This window comes from Salvelinus fontinalis, chromosome 7 (genome assembly GCF_029448725.1).
Source record: "Salvelinus fontinalis isolate EN_2023a chromosome 7, ASM2944872v1, whole genome shotgun sequence".
Taxonomy (NCBI): Eukaryota; Metazoa; Chordata; class Actinopteri; order Salmoniformes; family Salmonidae; genus Salvelinus; species Salvelinus fontinalis.
In genome coordinates, this window is record NC_074671.1 from 19,473,431 (window position 1) to 19,488,790 (window position 15,360).

Below are 15,360 nucleotides of genomic sequence, written 5' to 3' on the forward strand. Positions count from 1 at the left end.
TTTCAAACAAACCTGAGCAGAATGGAAGAAAGTGGCCTTGTATTAGTTTGGGTCCCTTTCCTCTTCTAGATGAACAGTACTATTTCCCTTAAGTTTTTCCCCAAGTTTTTTGTTGTCAAAAGTTGTAAATTCACGTGGTTTCTTCCACCATCCCCCATCAAGTTTCTTCCACCATCCCCCATCAACCTTCAATCCTGTCTGCTCATCTTAAGTTCTCTTTTCCACATATACAGTCATTTACACTCTACTCCAACACGCTATGAAAAGTGCTGCAAGTTGCCTACTGGAAACACACATAGCGGCAAGAACTCACTGGAAACCAGCAAAACAGATAGATTAACGGCAGTTTTTTTTTCTCTTCAGATTGCCATTTGTGTTAGCAGAGTGTTTGGTTTTCTACATTGTTTTCGATAGACTTATTCACTTTCATATCGAAACAGCCGGAGTTGTTATCTCTAGTACAGGGGTCTCCAACAGGTAAATTGCGAGCTACCAGTAGCACACAGCCCACCTATGAGTAGCTAATCTATTCTGAAAGAAAGTACATGAGTTTTTGTCATGTGTTCCATCAAAAACTGTCATAAACATAAAGCCCCGGCTGCTTCCCAATCAAAGCCACATTGACATTATCTCACCACTGGTTAACCACTATTGGCTTAAAAAGTCAAACATAATACAATATCTGGCCATTCATTTCCAGCAATTATAGCCCGTCTGTCTGTTTGGTGCGCGAGTTAGTCTATTCGTCCATATATAGCAAGGTAGCGATGCTAATGATATCTGCCATTTTGTGGGCAGGCACAGACATTCCCCATAAACCTTCTCAATGAAATGGAAACTGCAAAGTAGGTTTACCTGACAGAACTAGACTATGTCATGCTTATTTGTATCAATTGGGGGGCCATTGTTTTTCAATCTCTGCCATGACATGTTCTGCAGCAGTAGGCCTAACCTCTAAAATGACACATTCCTCTCTTGGTAGATGTGGAATTAAGGGGGAATTCTAATGCGATTTAAACATGGACTCAACATCAATTTTCATTGTTTCTCTATGAATAATTGGTATATTGTGAGTAAAAAAACTGAAACGAATCCAAAACCAGGAAAAATTTAACTGAGAAAACACAAAATAAAATGTTCTGGCTCTGTCATGGTTCATGACAGAGCCAAAATGTTTTGGCTCTGTCATGCCAAATACTGTTTATTAACCATTATATTGACACCAAGGACCCGGGGAAGAGTTGCAGGGTAGCAGAAAAGAATGTGCCTATTTGAAAGCTATACAAAAATGAGTAGCTTGTGACATGTTTTAAAAGTAGCTCTCATGCCTGAAAACCCCTGCTCTAGTATCATCCAGAACGCAATTTGCCCTCCCACCTTTATTTAACTAGGCAAGTCAGTTAAGAACAAATTCTTGTTTTCAATGACAGCCTAGGAACAGTGGGTTAACTGCCTTCTTCAGGGACAGAATGACAGATTTTTACCGTGTCAGGTCGGGGATTCGATCTTGCAACCTTCCAGTTACTAGTCCAACGCTCTAACCACTAGGCTACCTGCCGTCATTTGTAGCAGAGGGAAGCACACTAATCACTCGGAAGATTTGCCTGTTTTGAAGACATTCACCAGCTTTTAGTTTGAATATGGTCCTTGGACAGGGATAGTTCTCTTAGATATTAAGGAAACCATATACTGTATGCCTATATACAGTGCATTTGGAAAGTATTCAGACCCCTTGACTTTTTCCAAATGTTACGTTACAGCCTTATTCCAAAATTGATTCAATTGTTTTTCTTCTCATCAATCTACACACAATACCCCATAATGACAAAGAAAAACAGTTTAATTTTTACAAATGTATTGAAAATTAAAAACGTTCACATTTACAGAAGTATTCAGATCCTTTACTCAGTACTTTGTTGAAGCACCATTGGCAGCGATTACAACCACCTTTGCACACATGTAATTTCTCCCATTCTTCTCTGTAGATCCTCTCAAGCTCTGTCAGGTTGGATGGGGAGCATTGCTGCACAGCTATTTTCAAGTCTCTCCAAAGATGTTTGATTGTGTTCAAGTCCTGACTCTGGCTGGACCACTCAAGGACATTCAGAGACTTGTCCCGAAGCCACTCCTGCGTTGTCTTGGCTGTATGCTTAGGGTCGTTGTCCTGTTGGAAGGTGAACCTTCACCCAGACTGAGGTCCTGAGCAATCTGGAGCAGGTTTTCATCAAGGATCTTTCTGTACTTTGCTCCGTTCATCTTTCCCTCGATCCTGACTAGTCTCCCAGTCCCTGCTGCTGAAAACATCCCCACAGCATGATGCTGCCACCACCATGCTTCACAATAGGGATGGCGCCAGACGTGACGCTTGGCATTCAAACCAAAGAGTTCAATCTTGGTTTCATCAGACCAGAGAATCTTGTTTCTCATGGTTTGAGAGTCCTTTAGGTGCCTGTCTTGTGCCTTTTACTGAGGGACTTTCGTCTGGCCACTCCTGATTGGTAGAGTGCTGCAGAGATGGTTGTCCTTTTAGAAGGTTCTCCCATCTCCACAGATGACCTCTGGAGCTCTGTCAGAGTGACCATCGTGTTCTTGGTCGCCTCCCTGTCCAAGGCCCTCCTCCCCCGATTGCTCAGTTCGGCTGGGCGCCAAGCTCTAGGAAGAGTCTTGGTGGTTCCAAACTTTTTCCCTTTAAGAATGATGGAGGCCACTGTGTTCTTGGGGACCTTCAATGCTACAGCAATGTTTTGGTACCCTTCCCCAGATCTGTGCCTCGACACAATCCTATCTCAGAGCTCGACAGACAATTCCTTTGACCTCATAGCTTGATTTTTGCTCTGACCACCAGATCATCCGGACTTTCCGGAAGTCCTGAGCACGGATGCAGATCTCCTGGGAATGCTGTCGGATGATCCGGTGAAGCAGGGGAATGACTCAGGTAGACCCCTCCCCTCCTCCAAAATGGCAGCCTCCACTTCCTGTCTCCTCTGCCCACTCAAATACGCACTCTCCCTGTCATTAGCAAGGTCAACGCCATACACAAACACCTATGGACTTTCTCTGTTGCATCTTTACTTATGATTTGGCATGTTCCCTCCTTCTCCTTTTGGTAAGAGAAGTCCTCGGGCCCGTCTGGCCTCTTAGGAGTAGAGCTGCCCCCTCCCTCCACTTCTCCCACTCTGGGCCTGCTCACTGCGTTTGCATGTCCTTCCTTCTCTCTTGATCTGTGGTCTGTGCACTGCCTTTCCAAATCATGTCCAATCAATTGAATTCACGACAGGTGGACTTCAATCAAGTTGTAGAAACATCTCAAGGATAATCAATGGAAATAGGATGCACCTGAGCTCAATTTCGAGTCTTATAGCAAAGGGTCTGAATACTTATGTTAAGGTATTTCTGTTTTTATTTTTAATACATTTGTAAAAAATTCTAAAACCTTGTTTTCGCTTTGTTATTATGGGGTATGTATATCATCTCCATCTCCAGCCAATTCCGAGGATCCCTTAGTGGACCTTCCGGAAGTCCTGAGTACGGATGCAGATCTCCTGGGAATGCTGTCGGATGATCTGGTGAAGCAGGGGAATGACTCAGGTAGACCCCTCCCCTCCTCCAAAATGGCAGCCTCCACTTCCTGTCTCCTCTGCCCACTCAAATACGCACTCTCCCTGTCATTAGCAAGGTCAACGCCATACACAAACACCTATGGACTTTCTCTGTTGCATCTTTACTTATGATTTGGCATGTTCCTTCACTTGTATTGTATTGCACATCGAATAATACTCTTGGTTTGCAGTGCCAACTCTGGCCAACCCTTCTGTCTCTGTGTATTATTTTTTGCTTTGCTTTCGAACAGTTTACTTGAAAGGCCTGTCTTGATGCCTGCATATTTGAAAGAGAACCAATACTATTCAAACGCAGGTCTGTGCTAGGACATGTTATGATGGTTGTTGATATTATGTCACAACTATGACGAGAGGGTGTAGCATCACATTGAGCTCCTTCAAGTACTATCAATAGCATTAGCATTTTATTACACCTGCTTTTCTCCCCCTCATTTTTTTAATCATCTGGTTTTGGGTTCCTGTAGGTCTTGATTTATGCCATTTCCAGGTCGACAGCCCTCCTTCTCCTTTTGGTAAGAGAAGTCCTCGGGCCCGTCTGGCCTCTTAGGAGTAGAGCTGCCCCCTCCCTCCACTTCTCCCACTGCGGGCCTGCTCACTGCGTTTGCATGTCCTTCCTTCTCTCTTGATCTGTGGTCTGTGCACCCTACTCCTCTCTCACACTGTAGCACTGTCCAGTCTCTTTGACTAACTACTGCGGTGTTACTAACCATGCACCAATCTGCATGTCTATGTGGTGGTTCAGTGGTATTGGGTGAAAAAATTATTAGAGGTGCTCATTAAAAAATATAGATATTTATCACAAATGTTTTTTTTTATGTAATTCAGTTGGTTTCATTTGATATGTTTTAGTGTTTACTACCTTTTCACCCCAGCTGAGTTTAAGTTGTGTGGGTTAAAAAGTGAGCTTCCTCTAGTCATACAATGTAACAAAGTTTGAACTGAATGACTCCGCATGTCTCACAGTTCTGGCATTCCATGGAGCAGTTACCTGAGTAGCAATGAGTATTTTATTTATTGAGCCGGCAAGGTTTCCTTTTTTTCTCTGTCGCCTTGAGTCTGTGAAACAAATACATGTATTTTATCTGTCCAGTGTTGTATAGTGATTTTCATTTTCCACCCTTCTATTTGTCCGAGAGATTATTTGAGAACAAACTGTGTCTTACGAGAACGCCTGAATGCCCTGAAGCAGATTACTAGTTTTATAAAAACAATAAGTTACTTCAGCCTTTATTCTTTCCTTTCAGACCATATGCAGTATCTGTGGTCTCAATGCATCTCTTCCCATATATCCAGTTAATTTAAGGTCACAAGCAAAGTAGCTTTTTCCGACAAAAAAAACACATGGCAAACTAGTGGAGTGTGCACCACAGTAAAATGTGCATGAACCTCCAACCCCCTCTGATGTTAAAGACAGCGGTTATGATGATTAATCATTGCAATCTCCCATAACTTTTTTCATTGATTAAGCCCTCGTTTATTCGAATGTGGGCAGGATCGGAACGATGATGAAAGTAGTGTGGCTATTTTTTAAGACAACCCCCCCCCCCCCCCCCCCTTTCCACTCTGTCGAGCAGGCAACATATATTAGTTTTTTGTTAGGGGAAGAAAATGCATGGAGAGCTTATTTTACAACCATGACATGATCAGCTCTCTCTCCTCTCCTTCTCCTCTCTTCCTCTTTCTCCTCGCTTTCTCTCTCTCCTCTTTCTCCCTCTTTTTTTCTTCCTCCAATACCCAGCAACAGTTCTAAAATAAATTGCCCGTCAACTCTGATTTACTCTTTGGTGTGACAGCTTCCAGTTTTTCGGGGGGTTGTTTGGAGGGTGGGGTGGGGGGCTAGTGTGTTGATTTTTAACATAAAAGTGGACTGTGTGGGTGTGTGTGAGCATCTGCCTGCATGTATCTGTGTGACCACCCTTCCCTCAACATCCTTTTATCCTTTTCTGTCATCCCCTAGCTGGTCTGGACATAGCCCCCATCTCTGATTATCCCATTGGGTCCTGTCAGGGCTCTGCAGGCCGGGGGCCCAGGGCTCTACAGGAGGAGCCTTTGGATGTCATCCTGAGCCCAGAACTGGACAAGATGGTCGTAGATGGTAAGCCGACCATGTTTAATTCTGACTGTTTACAGGATTGGTTGCTTAATCGGTGTCATTGGTGAAGAGCGGAGGTGTAAATCTCCAGGGCTTCAGTGTCTTTTCTCCTCCCACTCACTGATGTATTGATGTATAATTGGCCAGAGAGTTGCACACCACCTGGTTTCCCTGGTCAACATCAGTACATGGATTCAGGGTTGGTTTCCTAGACGCAGATTAAGCCTAGTCCTGGACTAAAGCATTAGCAAAGAACAATCTCAATTGAAAGCACTTTTTTAGCCAGAACTACGCGTAATCTGTGTCTGCGAAACTGCCCCTAAAAGTCAAGAATGAAAAATAAGTATTTCTTCCTAGAGTTGCGTACCTTTGTTGCGTATGGGCTGTACAGTATCCATCACATGGAGCAACTGCAGTGTATATAGAAGCCATGGTGGTTGAATCAAATGCCAGATTACAAAATCATGGAAAGCTAATTAAATAATGTTTGCTCAGTTTTTCTGATGTTCCCGCAAAGTTAAGTGTTTACAAATAGGGAGGTCTACCCTGTTTTCTTGGCAGAGATTTATCCCTTGTCCCTTTTTCAGGAACCTGTCTTTCAAAGTTAATTTGTAAAAATCCAAATAACTTCACAGATCTTAATTGTAAATGGTTTAAACACAGTTTCCCTTGCTTGTTCAATGAATCATAAACAATTAATGAGCATGCACCTGTGTAACGGTCGTTAAGACACTAACAGCTTACAGACGGTAGGCAATTTAGGTCACAGTTATGAAAACTTAGGACACTAAAGAAGCCTTTCTACTGACTCTGAAAAACACCAAAAGAAAGATGCCCAGGGTCCCTGCTCATCTGCGTGAATGTGCCTTAGGCAAGCTGCAAGTAGGCATGAGGACTGCAGATGTGGCCAGGGCAATAAATTGCAATGTCTGTACTGTGAGACGCCTAAGACAGCGCTACAGGGAGACAGGACGGACAACTGATTGTCCTCGCAGTGGCAGACCACGTGTAACAACACCTGCACAGGATTGGTACATCCGAACCTCACACCTGCGGGACGGCAACAACATCTGCCCAAATTAGCCCAGAATCCCTCCATCAGTGCTCAGACTGTCCGCAATAGGCTGAGAGAGGCTGGACTGAGGGCTTGTAGGCCTGTTGTCTGGTGAGAACCTGCCTTACATCACCGGCAACAACGTCGCCTATGGGCACAAACCCACCGTCACTGGACCAGACAGGACTGGCAAAAAGTGCTCTTCACTGACGAGTCGTGATGGTCGGATTCGCCATACTGCTCATTCTGTGCATGATTTCCTGCAAGACAGGAATGTCAGTGTTCTGCCATGGTCAGCGAAGAGGCCGGATCTCAATCCCATTGAGCACGTCTGGGACCTGATGGATCGGAGGGTGAGGGCTAGGGCCATTCCTCCCAGAAATGTCCGGGAACTTGCAGGTGCCTTGGTGGAAGAGTGGGGTAACATCTCACAGCAAGAACTGGCAAATCTGGTGCAGTCCATGAGGAGGAGATGCACAGCAATACTTAATGCAGCTGGTTGCCACACCAGATACTGACTGTTACTTTTGATTTTGAACCCCCCTTTGTTCAGGGACACATTATTCCATTGCTGTTAGTCACATGTCTGTAGAACTTGTTCGGTTTATGTCTGTTGTTGAATCTTATGTTCATACATATATTTACACATGTTAAGTTTACAGAAAATAAACGCAGTTGACAGTGAGAGGAAAACAGTGAGAGTTTCCTTTTTTGCTGAGATGATATACACACACATATACACATCTATCTATATATATATATATATATTCACATATCTATAAATACACGTGTGTATATATATATGTGTGTTTGTGTGTGTGTATATATGTGTGTCTATATATATATACACGTATACACACATAGATAGATAGATTTATGTGTGTATGTATATATATTTTTTATTTCCCTCATCAATTTACACACTAATGTCAAAGGAAAAACAGATTTTTAGAAATGTTTGCTAATTTTAAATCTATTACATTTACATAAGTATTCAGACACTTTACTCAGTACTTTGTTGAAGCACCTTTGGCAGTGATTACAGGATCGAGTCTTCTTGGGTATGATGCTACAAGCTTGGCACACCTGTATTTGTGGAGTTTCTCCCATTCTTCTCTGCAGATCCTCTCAACTCTGTCAGGTTGGATGGGGAGCGTTGCTGCACAGCTATTTTCAGGTCTCCAGAGATGTTCAAGTCCAGGCTCTGGCTTGGGCCACTGAAGCCCATTCAGAGCCTTGTGCCGAAGCCACTCCTGCGTTGTCTTGGCTGTTTGCTTAGGGTCGTTGTCCTGTTGGAAAGTGAACCTTTGCCGCAGTCTAAGGTCCTGAGCGCTCTGGAGCAGGTTTTCATCAAGTATCTCTCGTGCTTTGCTCTGTTCATCTTTCCCTCGATCCTGATTAGTCTCCCAGTCCCTGCTGCTGAAAAACACCCCCACAGCATGATGCTGCCACCACCATGCTTCCCCGTCGGAATGGTGCCAGGTTTCCTCCAGACGTGACGCTTGGCATTCAGGCCGAAGAGTTCAATCTTGGTTTCATCAGGTCTGAGACTCTTTAGGTGCCTTTTGGAAAACTCCAAGCGGACTGTCGTGAACCTTTTACTGAGGAGTGGCTTCTGTCTTGCCGCTACCATGAAAGGCCTGATTGGTGGAGTGCTGTAGAGATGGTTGTCCTTCTGGAAGGTTCTCCCATCTTCACAGAGGAACTCTGGAGCTCTGTCAGAGTGACCATCGGGTTCTTGGTCACCTCCCTAACCAAGGCCCTTCTCCCCTGATTGCTCAGTTTGGCCAGGCGGCCAGCTTTAGGAAGAGTCTAGGTGGTTCCAAACCTCTTCCATTTAAGAATGATGGAGGCCACTGTGTTCTTGGGGACCTTCAATGCTGCAGAAATGTTTTGGTACCCTTCCCCAGATCCGTGTCTCGACACAACCCTGTCTCTGAGCTCTACGGACAATTCCTTTGACCTCATGGCTTGGTTTTTGCTCTGACTTGCACTGTCAACTGTGGGACCTTATATAGACAGGTGTGTGCCTTTCCAAAACATGTCCAGTCAATTGAATTTACCACAGGTGGACTCCAATCAAGTTGTAGAAACATCAAGGATGATCAATGGAAACAGGATGCACCAGAGCTCAATTTTGATTCTCATAGCAAAGGGTCTGAATACTTATGTAAATAAGGTATTTATTTTTTATTTACAAAAATAACCTGTTTTCGCTTTGTCATTATGAGGTATTGTGTGTAGATTGCTTTTTTTCATTAATTGTAGAATAAGGTAACATAACAAAATGTGGAAAGTCGAGGTGTCTTATTACTTTCCGAAGGCACTGTATATACAGTGCCAGTCAAATATTTGGACACGCCTACTCATTCAATGGTTTTTCTTTATTTTTACTATTTTCAACATTGTAGAAAATAATGAAGACATCAAAACTATAAAATAACACATATGGAATCATGTAGTTACCAAAAAAGTGTTAAACAAATCAAAATATACTTTATATTTTAGATTCTTCAAAGTTGCCACCCTTTGCCTTCATGACAGCTTTGCCTACTCTTGGCATTCTCTCAACCAGCTTCACCTGGAATGCTTTTCCAACCGTCGTGAAGGAGTTCCCACATATGCTGATTACTTGTTGACTGCTTTTCCACCCTGCGGTCCAACTCGTCCCAAACCATCTCAATTGGGTTGAGGTTGGGTGATTGTGGAGGCCAGGTCATCTGATGCAGCACTCCATCACTCTCCTTCTTGGTCAAATAGCCCTTACATAGCCTGGAGGTGTGTTGAGTTGTCCTGTTGAAAAACAAATGATAGTCCCACTGTCCGCAAAACAGATGGGATGGCATATCGCTGAAGAATGCTGTGATAGCCATGCTAGTTAAGTGTGCCTTGAATTTTTTGGACTCATCTGATCAAAGGACAGATTTCCACCAGTCTAATGTCCATTGCTTGTGTTTCTTGGCCTAAGCAAGTCTCTTTTTCTTATTGGTGTCCTTTAGTAGTGGTTTCTTTGCAGCAATTTGACCATGAAGGCCTGATTCACACAGTCTCCTCTGAACAGTTGATGTTGAGATATGTCTGTTACTTGAACTCTATGAAGCATTTATTTGGGCTGCAATTTCTGAGGCTGGTAACGCTAATGAACTTATTCTCTGCAGCAGAGTTAACTCTGGGTCTTCCTTTCCTGTGGCGGTCCTCATGAGAGCCAGTTTCATCATAGCGCTTGATGGTTTTTGCGACTGCACTTGAAAAAACTTTCAAAGTTCTTGAAATGTTCTGCATTGACTGTCATTTATCTTTGCCTATTGTAGCTGTTCTTGCCATAGTATGGACTTGGTCCTTTACCAAATAGGTCTATCTTCTGTATTCCACCCCTACTATGTCACAACCCAACTGATTGGCTCAAAAACATTAAGAAGGAAAGAAATTCCACAAATTCACTTAAGAAGGGACACCTGTTAATTTAAATTAATTCCAGGTGACTACCTCATGAAGCTCGTTGAGAGAATGCCAAGAGTGTGCAAAGCTGTCAAGGCAAAGGGTGGCTACTTTAAAAAATATGTTTGGATTTGTTTAATACTTTTTTGGTTACTACATCATTCAATATGTGTTATTTCCTAGTATTTATGTCTTCACTATTATTTTACAATGTAGAAAATAGTAAAAAATAAACCAAACCCATTGAATGCATAGGTGTCCAAACTTTTGACTGGTACTGTGTCTATATATATCTATATGTGTAGGGTGCCGTCTTTCGGATGGGACGTTAAACGGGTGTCCTGACCATCTGAGGTCATTAAAGATCCCATGGCACTTATCGTAAGAGTAGGGGTGTTAACCCCGGTGTCCTGGCTAAATTCCCAAGCTGGCCCTCAAACCATCATGGTCACCTAATAATCCCCAGTTTACAATTGGCTCATTCATCCCCCTCCTCTCCCCTGTAACTATTCCCCAGGTCGTTGCTGCAAATGAGAACGTGTTCTCAGTCAACTTACCTGGTAAAATAACGGTAAAATAAAAAAAAAAAAAAAAAAATATATCATTGCAGTAATGTAATAAGCATTTCTTTATCTTTTTCAGGTGCAATTCTCAGTAAACTCTACAAAATCCCAGGTTTGTGGTTTTGATATTAATCTTTTCAGGCCCATTAAGGCCCAACCTTGATTGTTCTTCTGAGAGTTGTTCATTCAGTTGAATGTCAGAGATGATCAGTTCTATATAATTGAACGATTTGAACGACAGTTATTGATGGTGGTTTAAAGTACGTGCGCAGCATCGTAGTGCTTGAGGCTTCACTACAGACCAGAGTTCGATTCCGGGCTGTGTCGCAGCCGGCCACGACCGGGAGACACATGAGGCGGTGCACAATTGGCCCAGTGTTGTCCCAGTTAGGGTAGGGTTTGGCTTGCAGAGATGTCCTTGTCCCATCGCGCTCTAGCGACTCCTGTGGCGGGCCGGGCGCATGTGCGCTGACACGGTTGCCAGTTGTACGGTGTTTCCTCTGACACATTGGTGAGGCTGGCTTTTGGATAAAGCGAGCAGTGTGTCAAGAAGCAGTGTGGCTTGGCAGGGTCGTGTTTCGGAGGACTCATGGCTCTCGACCTTCGCCTCTCCCGTGTCCGTACAGGAGTTGCAGCGATGGCACAAGACTGTAACTACCAATTGGATACCACGGAATTGGGGAGAAAGAGTTGTTTTTTTAATAAAATACGCGCATCAACGTCATTTATTTCATTGCCTAAAGAGCTGGAGGGGAAGGATGTGGAGGACCTCTTCACAGCGGTCCTTAGTCCCAGCACCAGCCAGCCTCCACAGCTGTCTCACCCTGGGGCCAATGGACCTGGAGCCATGGCCCTTCCAAACCCAGGTACCACCACCACCCCAAGCCTCTTGGAGAATTGTCTTTGGTCACATTTTTATATAATCTACTATTGACTTTAAAATGAATGTATAACCATGGGCATTTATTGATCATTGAGGAGCGCATTGATTTTATATGCATGTCATGTTCACATAATCAACAGGACATGTGGATGTACACGTGAGTACACCAAACATTAGGAACACCTTCTTAACTTCTCTAGGGTACGTGAGACGGTATCATCCCACCTCTTCAACAGCCAGTGAAACTGCAGGGCGCCAAATTCAAATACAGAAATACTCATTATAAAAATTCAGAAAACAAAACATATTTTACATAGGTTTAAAGATGACCTTCTTATGAATCCAACCACGGTGTCAGATTTAAAAAATGCTTTACGGCTAAAGCATACCTTAAGATTATTTGAGAACATAGCCCAGCAGACAAGTCATTACAAACAGTAACCAGCCAAGTAGAAGAGTTACACAAGTCAGAAATAGAGATAAAATGAATCCCTTACCTTTGATGATCTTCATATGGTTGCACTCAGCAGACATTAATTTACTCAATAAATGTTCCTTTTGTTCGATAAAGTCTCTTTATATCCAAAAACCTCCGTTTTGTTTGCGCGTTTTCTTCAGTAATCCACAGGCTCAAACGCAGTCAAAACAGGCAGACAAAAAATCGAAATTGTATCCGTAAAGTTCATAGAAACATGTCAAACGATGTTTATATTCAATCCTCAGGTTGTTTTTAGCCTAAATAATCTATAATATTTCAACCGGACAATAACGTCATCAATATAAAAAGGTAAACAAGAATGGTACTCTCTCGGTCGCGCGCATAAAAAAGCTATGTTACACTTTAGGGTCCACTCATTCCGACCGCTCTTACTTCCTCATTTTTCGGGAATACAAGCCTGAAACAATTTATAAAGACTGTTGACATCTAGTGGAAGGCATAGGAACTGCAATTTGAGTCCTAAGTCAATGGATACTGTAATGGCATTGAATAGAAAACTACAACAATGGCCTCCCGGGTGGAGCAGTGGTCTAGGGCACTGCATCGCAGTGCTAGCTGCACCACCAGAGTCTCTGGGTTCGCGCCCAGGCTCTGTCGCAGCCGGCCGCGACCGGGAGGTTCGTGGGGCGACGCACAATTGGGCTAGCGTCGTCCGGGTTAGGGAGGGTTTGGCCGGTAGGGATATCCTTGTCTCATCGCGCTCCAGCGACTCCTGTGGCGGGCCGGGCGCAGTGCGCGCTAACCAAGGGGGCCAGGTGCACGGTGTTTCCTCCGACACATTGGTGCGGCTGGCTTCCGGGTTGGAGGCGCGCTGTGTTAAGAAGCAGTGCGGCTTGGTTGGGTTGTGCTTCGGAGAACGCGTGGCTTTCGACCTTCGTCTCTCCCGAGCCCGTTCGGGAGTTGTAGCGATGAGACAAGATAGTAATTACTAGCGATTGGATACGACGAAAATTGGGGGGAAAAGGGGAGAAAAAAAAAAAAAAAAAAAAAAAAAAAACTACAACAAAAAAGACTTCCTGAATGGAAGCCAAATCAGTTATGTTATACTCACAGACACTATTTTAACAGTTTTGACAACTTTAGAGTGTTTTCTATCCAAATCTACCAGTTATATGCATCTTCTGGGCCCGAGTAGCAGGCAGTTTAATTTGGGCATGCTTTTCATCCAAAATTCTGAATGCTGCCCCCTACCCTAGAGAAGTTAATATTGAGTTGCACCACCCCACCCATTTGGCCCTCAGAACAGCCTCAATTTGTTAGGGCATGGACTCTACAAGGTGTCAAAAGTGTTCCACAGGGATGCTGACCCATTTTGAATCCAATGCTTCCCACAGTTGTCAAGTTGGCTGGATGTCCTTTGGGTGGTGGACCGTTCTTGATACACACAGGAAACTATTGAGTGTTCAAAGGCACTTAAATGTTTTGTCTTGCCCATTTCACCCTCTGAATGGCACACATGCACAATCCATGTCTCAATTGTTTCAAGGCTTAAAAATCTTTCTTTAACCTGTCTCCACCTCTTAATCTACACCGACTGAAGTGGATTTAACAAGTGACATCAATAAGAGATCATAGCTGTCAGTCTGTCTTGGAAAGATTAGGTGTTCTTGATGTTTTGTGTAATCTATGTATGGAACTACTTATCTGACATTCTCTATGCTCTCTGTTGCAGGCGACGGTGGGATGTTCCCCCAGATGCCAATGATAAACGGCATGATGGGGCCCAACCCCCATTTTCCTCCAACTCCCATGATGCCCGGCGGCACAGGCCCATGTGGCCCCGGCAACTTCTCGCCCATCCACAGAATACCTTTCCAAGAGAATATGAGGTAAGAGCTGGCATAGCAGGAAGCTGTTGTACCCCTCCGGCGTATTACTAGAGCATTGCTTTCACCTTTTAAAGACAACTGCTGGAAGGCAATCAATTGGATGCTGTTTTATTTTTTTACTTAACATAGTCAAGAAGACTCAATAGGTTTCTTCCATTGTTTGGACTTCATTGTAGTTCGCTTTAAACAATTTTTCCCCTCTGAGGTCTGCTCACTTGTTAGCGTTAATATCTCCATCAATGAATAGGTTGTATTTTATATACTAAAGCCCAAACTACATTTGCCTCAAGGTGATCCACATTGTAAGTGACATATAAAATGCAAATATAATAATAATGTGTCTCTAGAATGCACTTCAAGCCAATCAGAAACGAGTATCCAACAATGCAATGGTATGTATAAGTCAATATAATGTGTAACCAGAGAGCTCCTTCCAGGGACAAGAAGTTTAGCCAGATGGGGGGTGACGTAGTGGTTCCATGGAGCGCGCCCGTCCCCGGCCCCCTTCCGGAGGGAGAGACAGACACCATGTCCAACGCGCAGAGGAGCACGCTCAAGTGGGAGAAGGAGGAGACTCTGGGCGAGATGGCCACTGTGGCCCCAGTCCTTTACACCAACGTCAACTTCCCCAACCTCCTAGGGGAGTTCCCAGGTTGGTACAGAATGTTTGGTTCTCTAAAATTCTTGTGTGAATTATCGAAATGTTATTTTTTATTATTAAAAATAATGAGCTCGGAAGTTGTTACACCCATTTAAAAGATTGTATGGATATTGTGAAAAGGAGACTAGAAAAGGTACTCTACTTGGCCATATTGCATGTGTGTCCTAGCGCTGTATGTTTTAGCTCATCTTTTTTCTATCTCAGACTGGGCTATGAGAGTGAAACAAATCGCAAAATTATGGAGGAAAGCCAGTTCCCAGGACAGGGCCCCATATGTGGTAAGTTTGTTTACATCCATGCTGGACTATGATTCAATGCACTTATTATAATCAGCATTTGGTTTTCCTGATTGCTGAAGAGAAGTTTGTATAAACCTCTAGACAAAATCCATACATTGAAGTAGTATTGAAGAAATAATGGCAAATCTTTTCCAAAACTCTCAAAACTTCCAACGAAAAACAGCCGTAGTACCAATCAAAAATGTATTATTTCTACTTCACCAGAGCAACTTAGTTAATGACTTACTCCACAAACCTGATTTGAGATTTTGATTGAATGGGGCCCTATGTTTATTGGATTGATGAATGAGCAGCCAATCACTGACGAAATGTTCAAGAGGCCATTAGGGAGAAGGACGTAATTTGTTTGTATTGTTCTGTTCATCTGTTTTCTGATGGCATTATAAACCTAAGGGTCTCTCACTCTCTCTGTCCCTTCTCTT

The 15,360-nt window shown here is 43.5% G+C and overlaps 1 protein-coding gene across 23 annotated transcripts in view; it reads left to right on the forward strand.

Moving 5' to 3' along the window:
- The window catches only part of LOC129859164 (histone-lysine N-methyltransferase 2C-like), a 216,761-nt gene that overhangs the window by 166,985 nt on the left and 34,416 nt on the right, over nt 1–15,360 (forward strand). For 10 of the 23 annotated variants that reach the window (XM_055928604.1, XM_055928584.1, XM_055928588.1 and 7 more), the window contains 9 exons: nt 2,846–2,935; nt 3,484–3,588; nt 4,085–4,132; nt 5,578–5,715; nt 10,847–10,879; nt 11,511–11,633; nt 13,822–13,978; nt 14,404–14,630; nt 14,844–14,917. In XM_055928604.1, coding sequence (XP_055784579.1) covers nt 2,846–2,935; nt 3,484–3,588; nt 4,085–4,132; nt 5,578–5,715; nt 10,847–10,879; nt 11,511–11,633; nt 13,822–13,978; nt 14,404–14,630; nt 14,844–14,917 — 995 coding nt within the window. The remainder of the gene's footprint in view (nt 1–2,845; nt 2,936–3,483; nt 3,589–4,084; nt 4,133–5,577; nt 5,716–10,846; nt 10,880–11,510; nt 11,634–13,821; nt 13,979–14,403; nt 14,631–14,843; nt 14,918–15,360) is intronic. The other 13 variants (XM_055928593.1, XM_055928603.1, XM_055928605.1 and 10 more) reach the window with 8 other exon arrangements.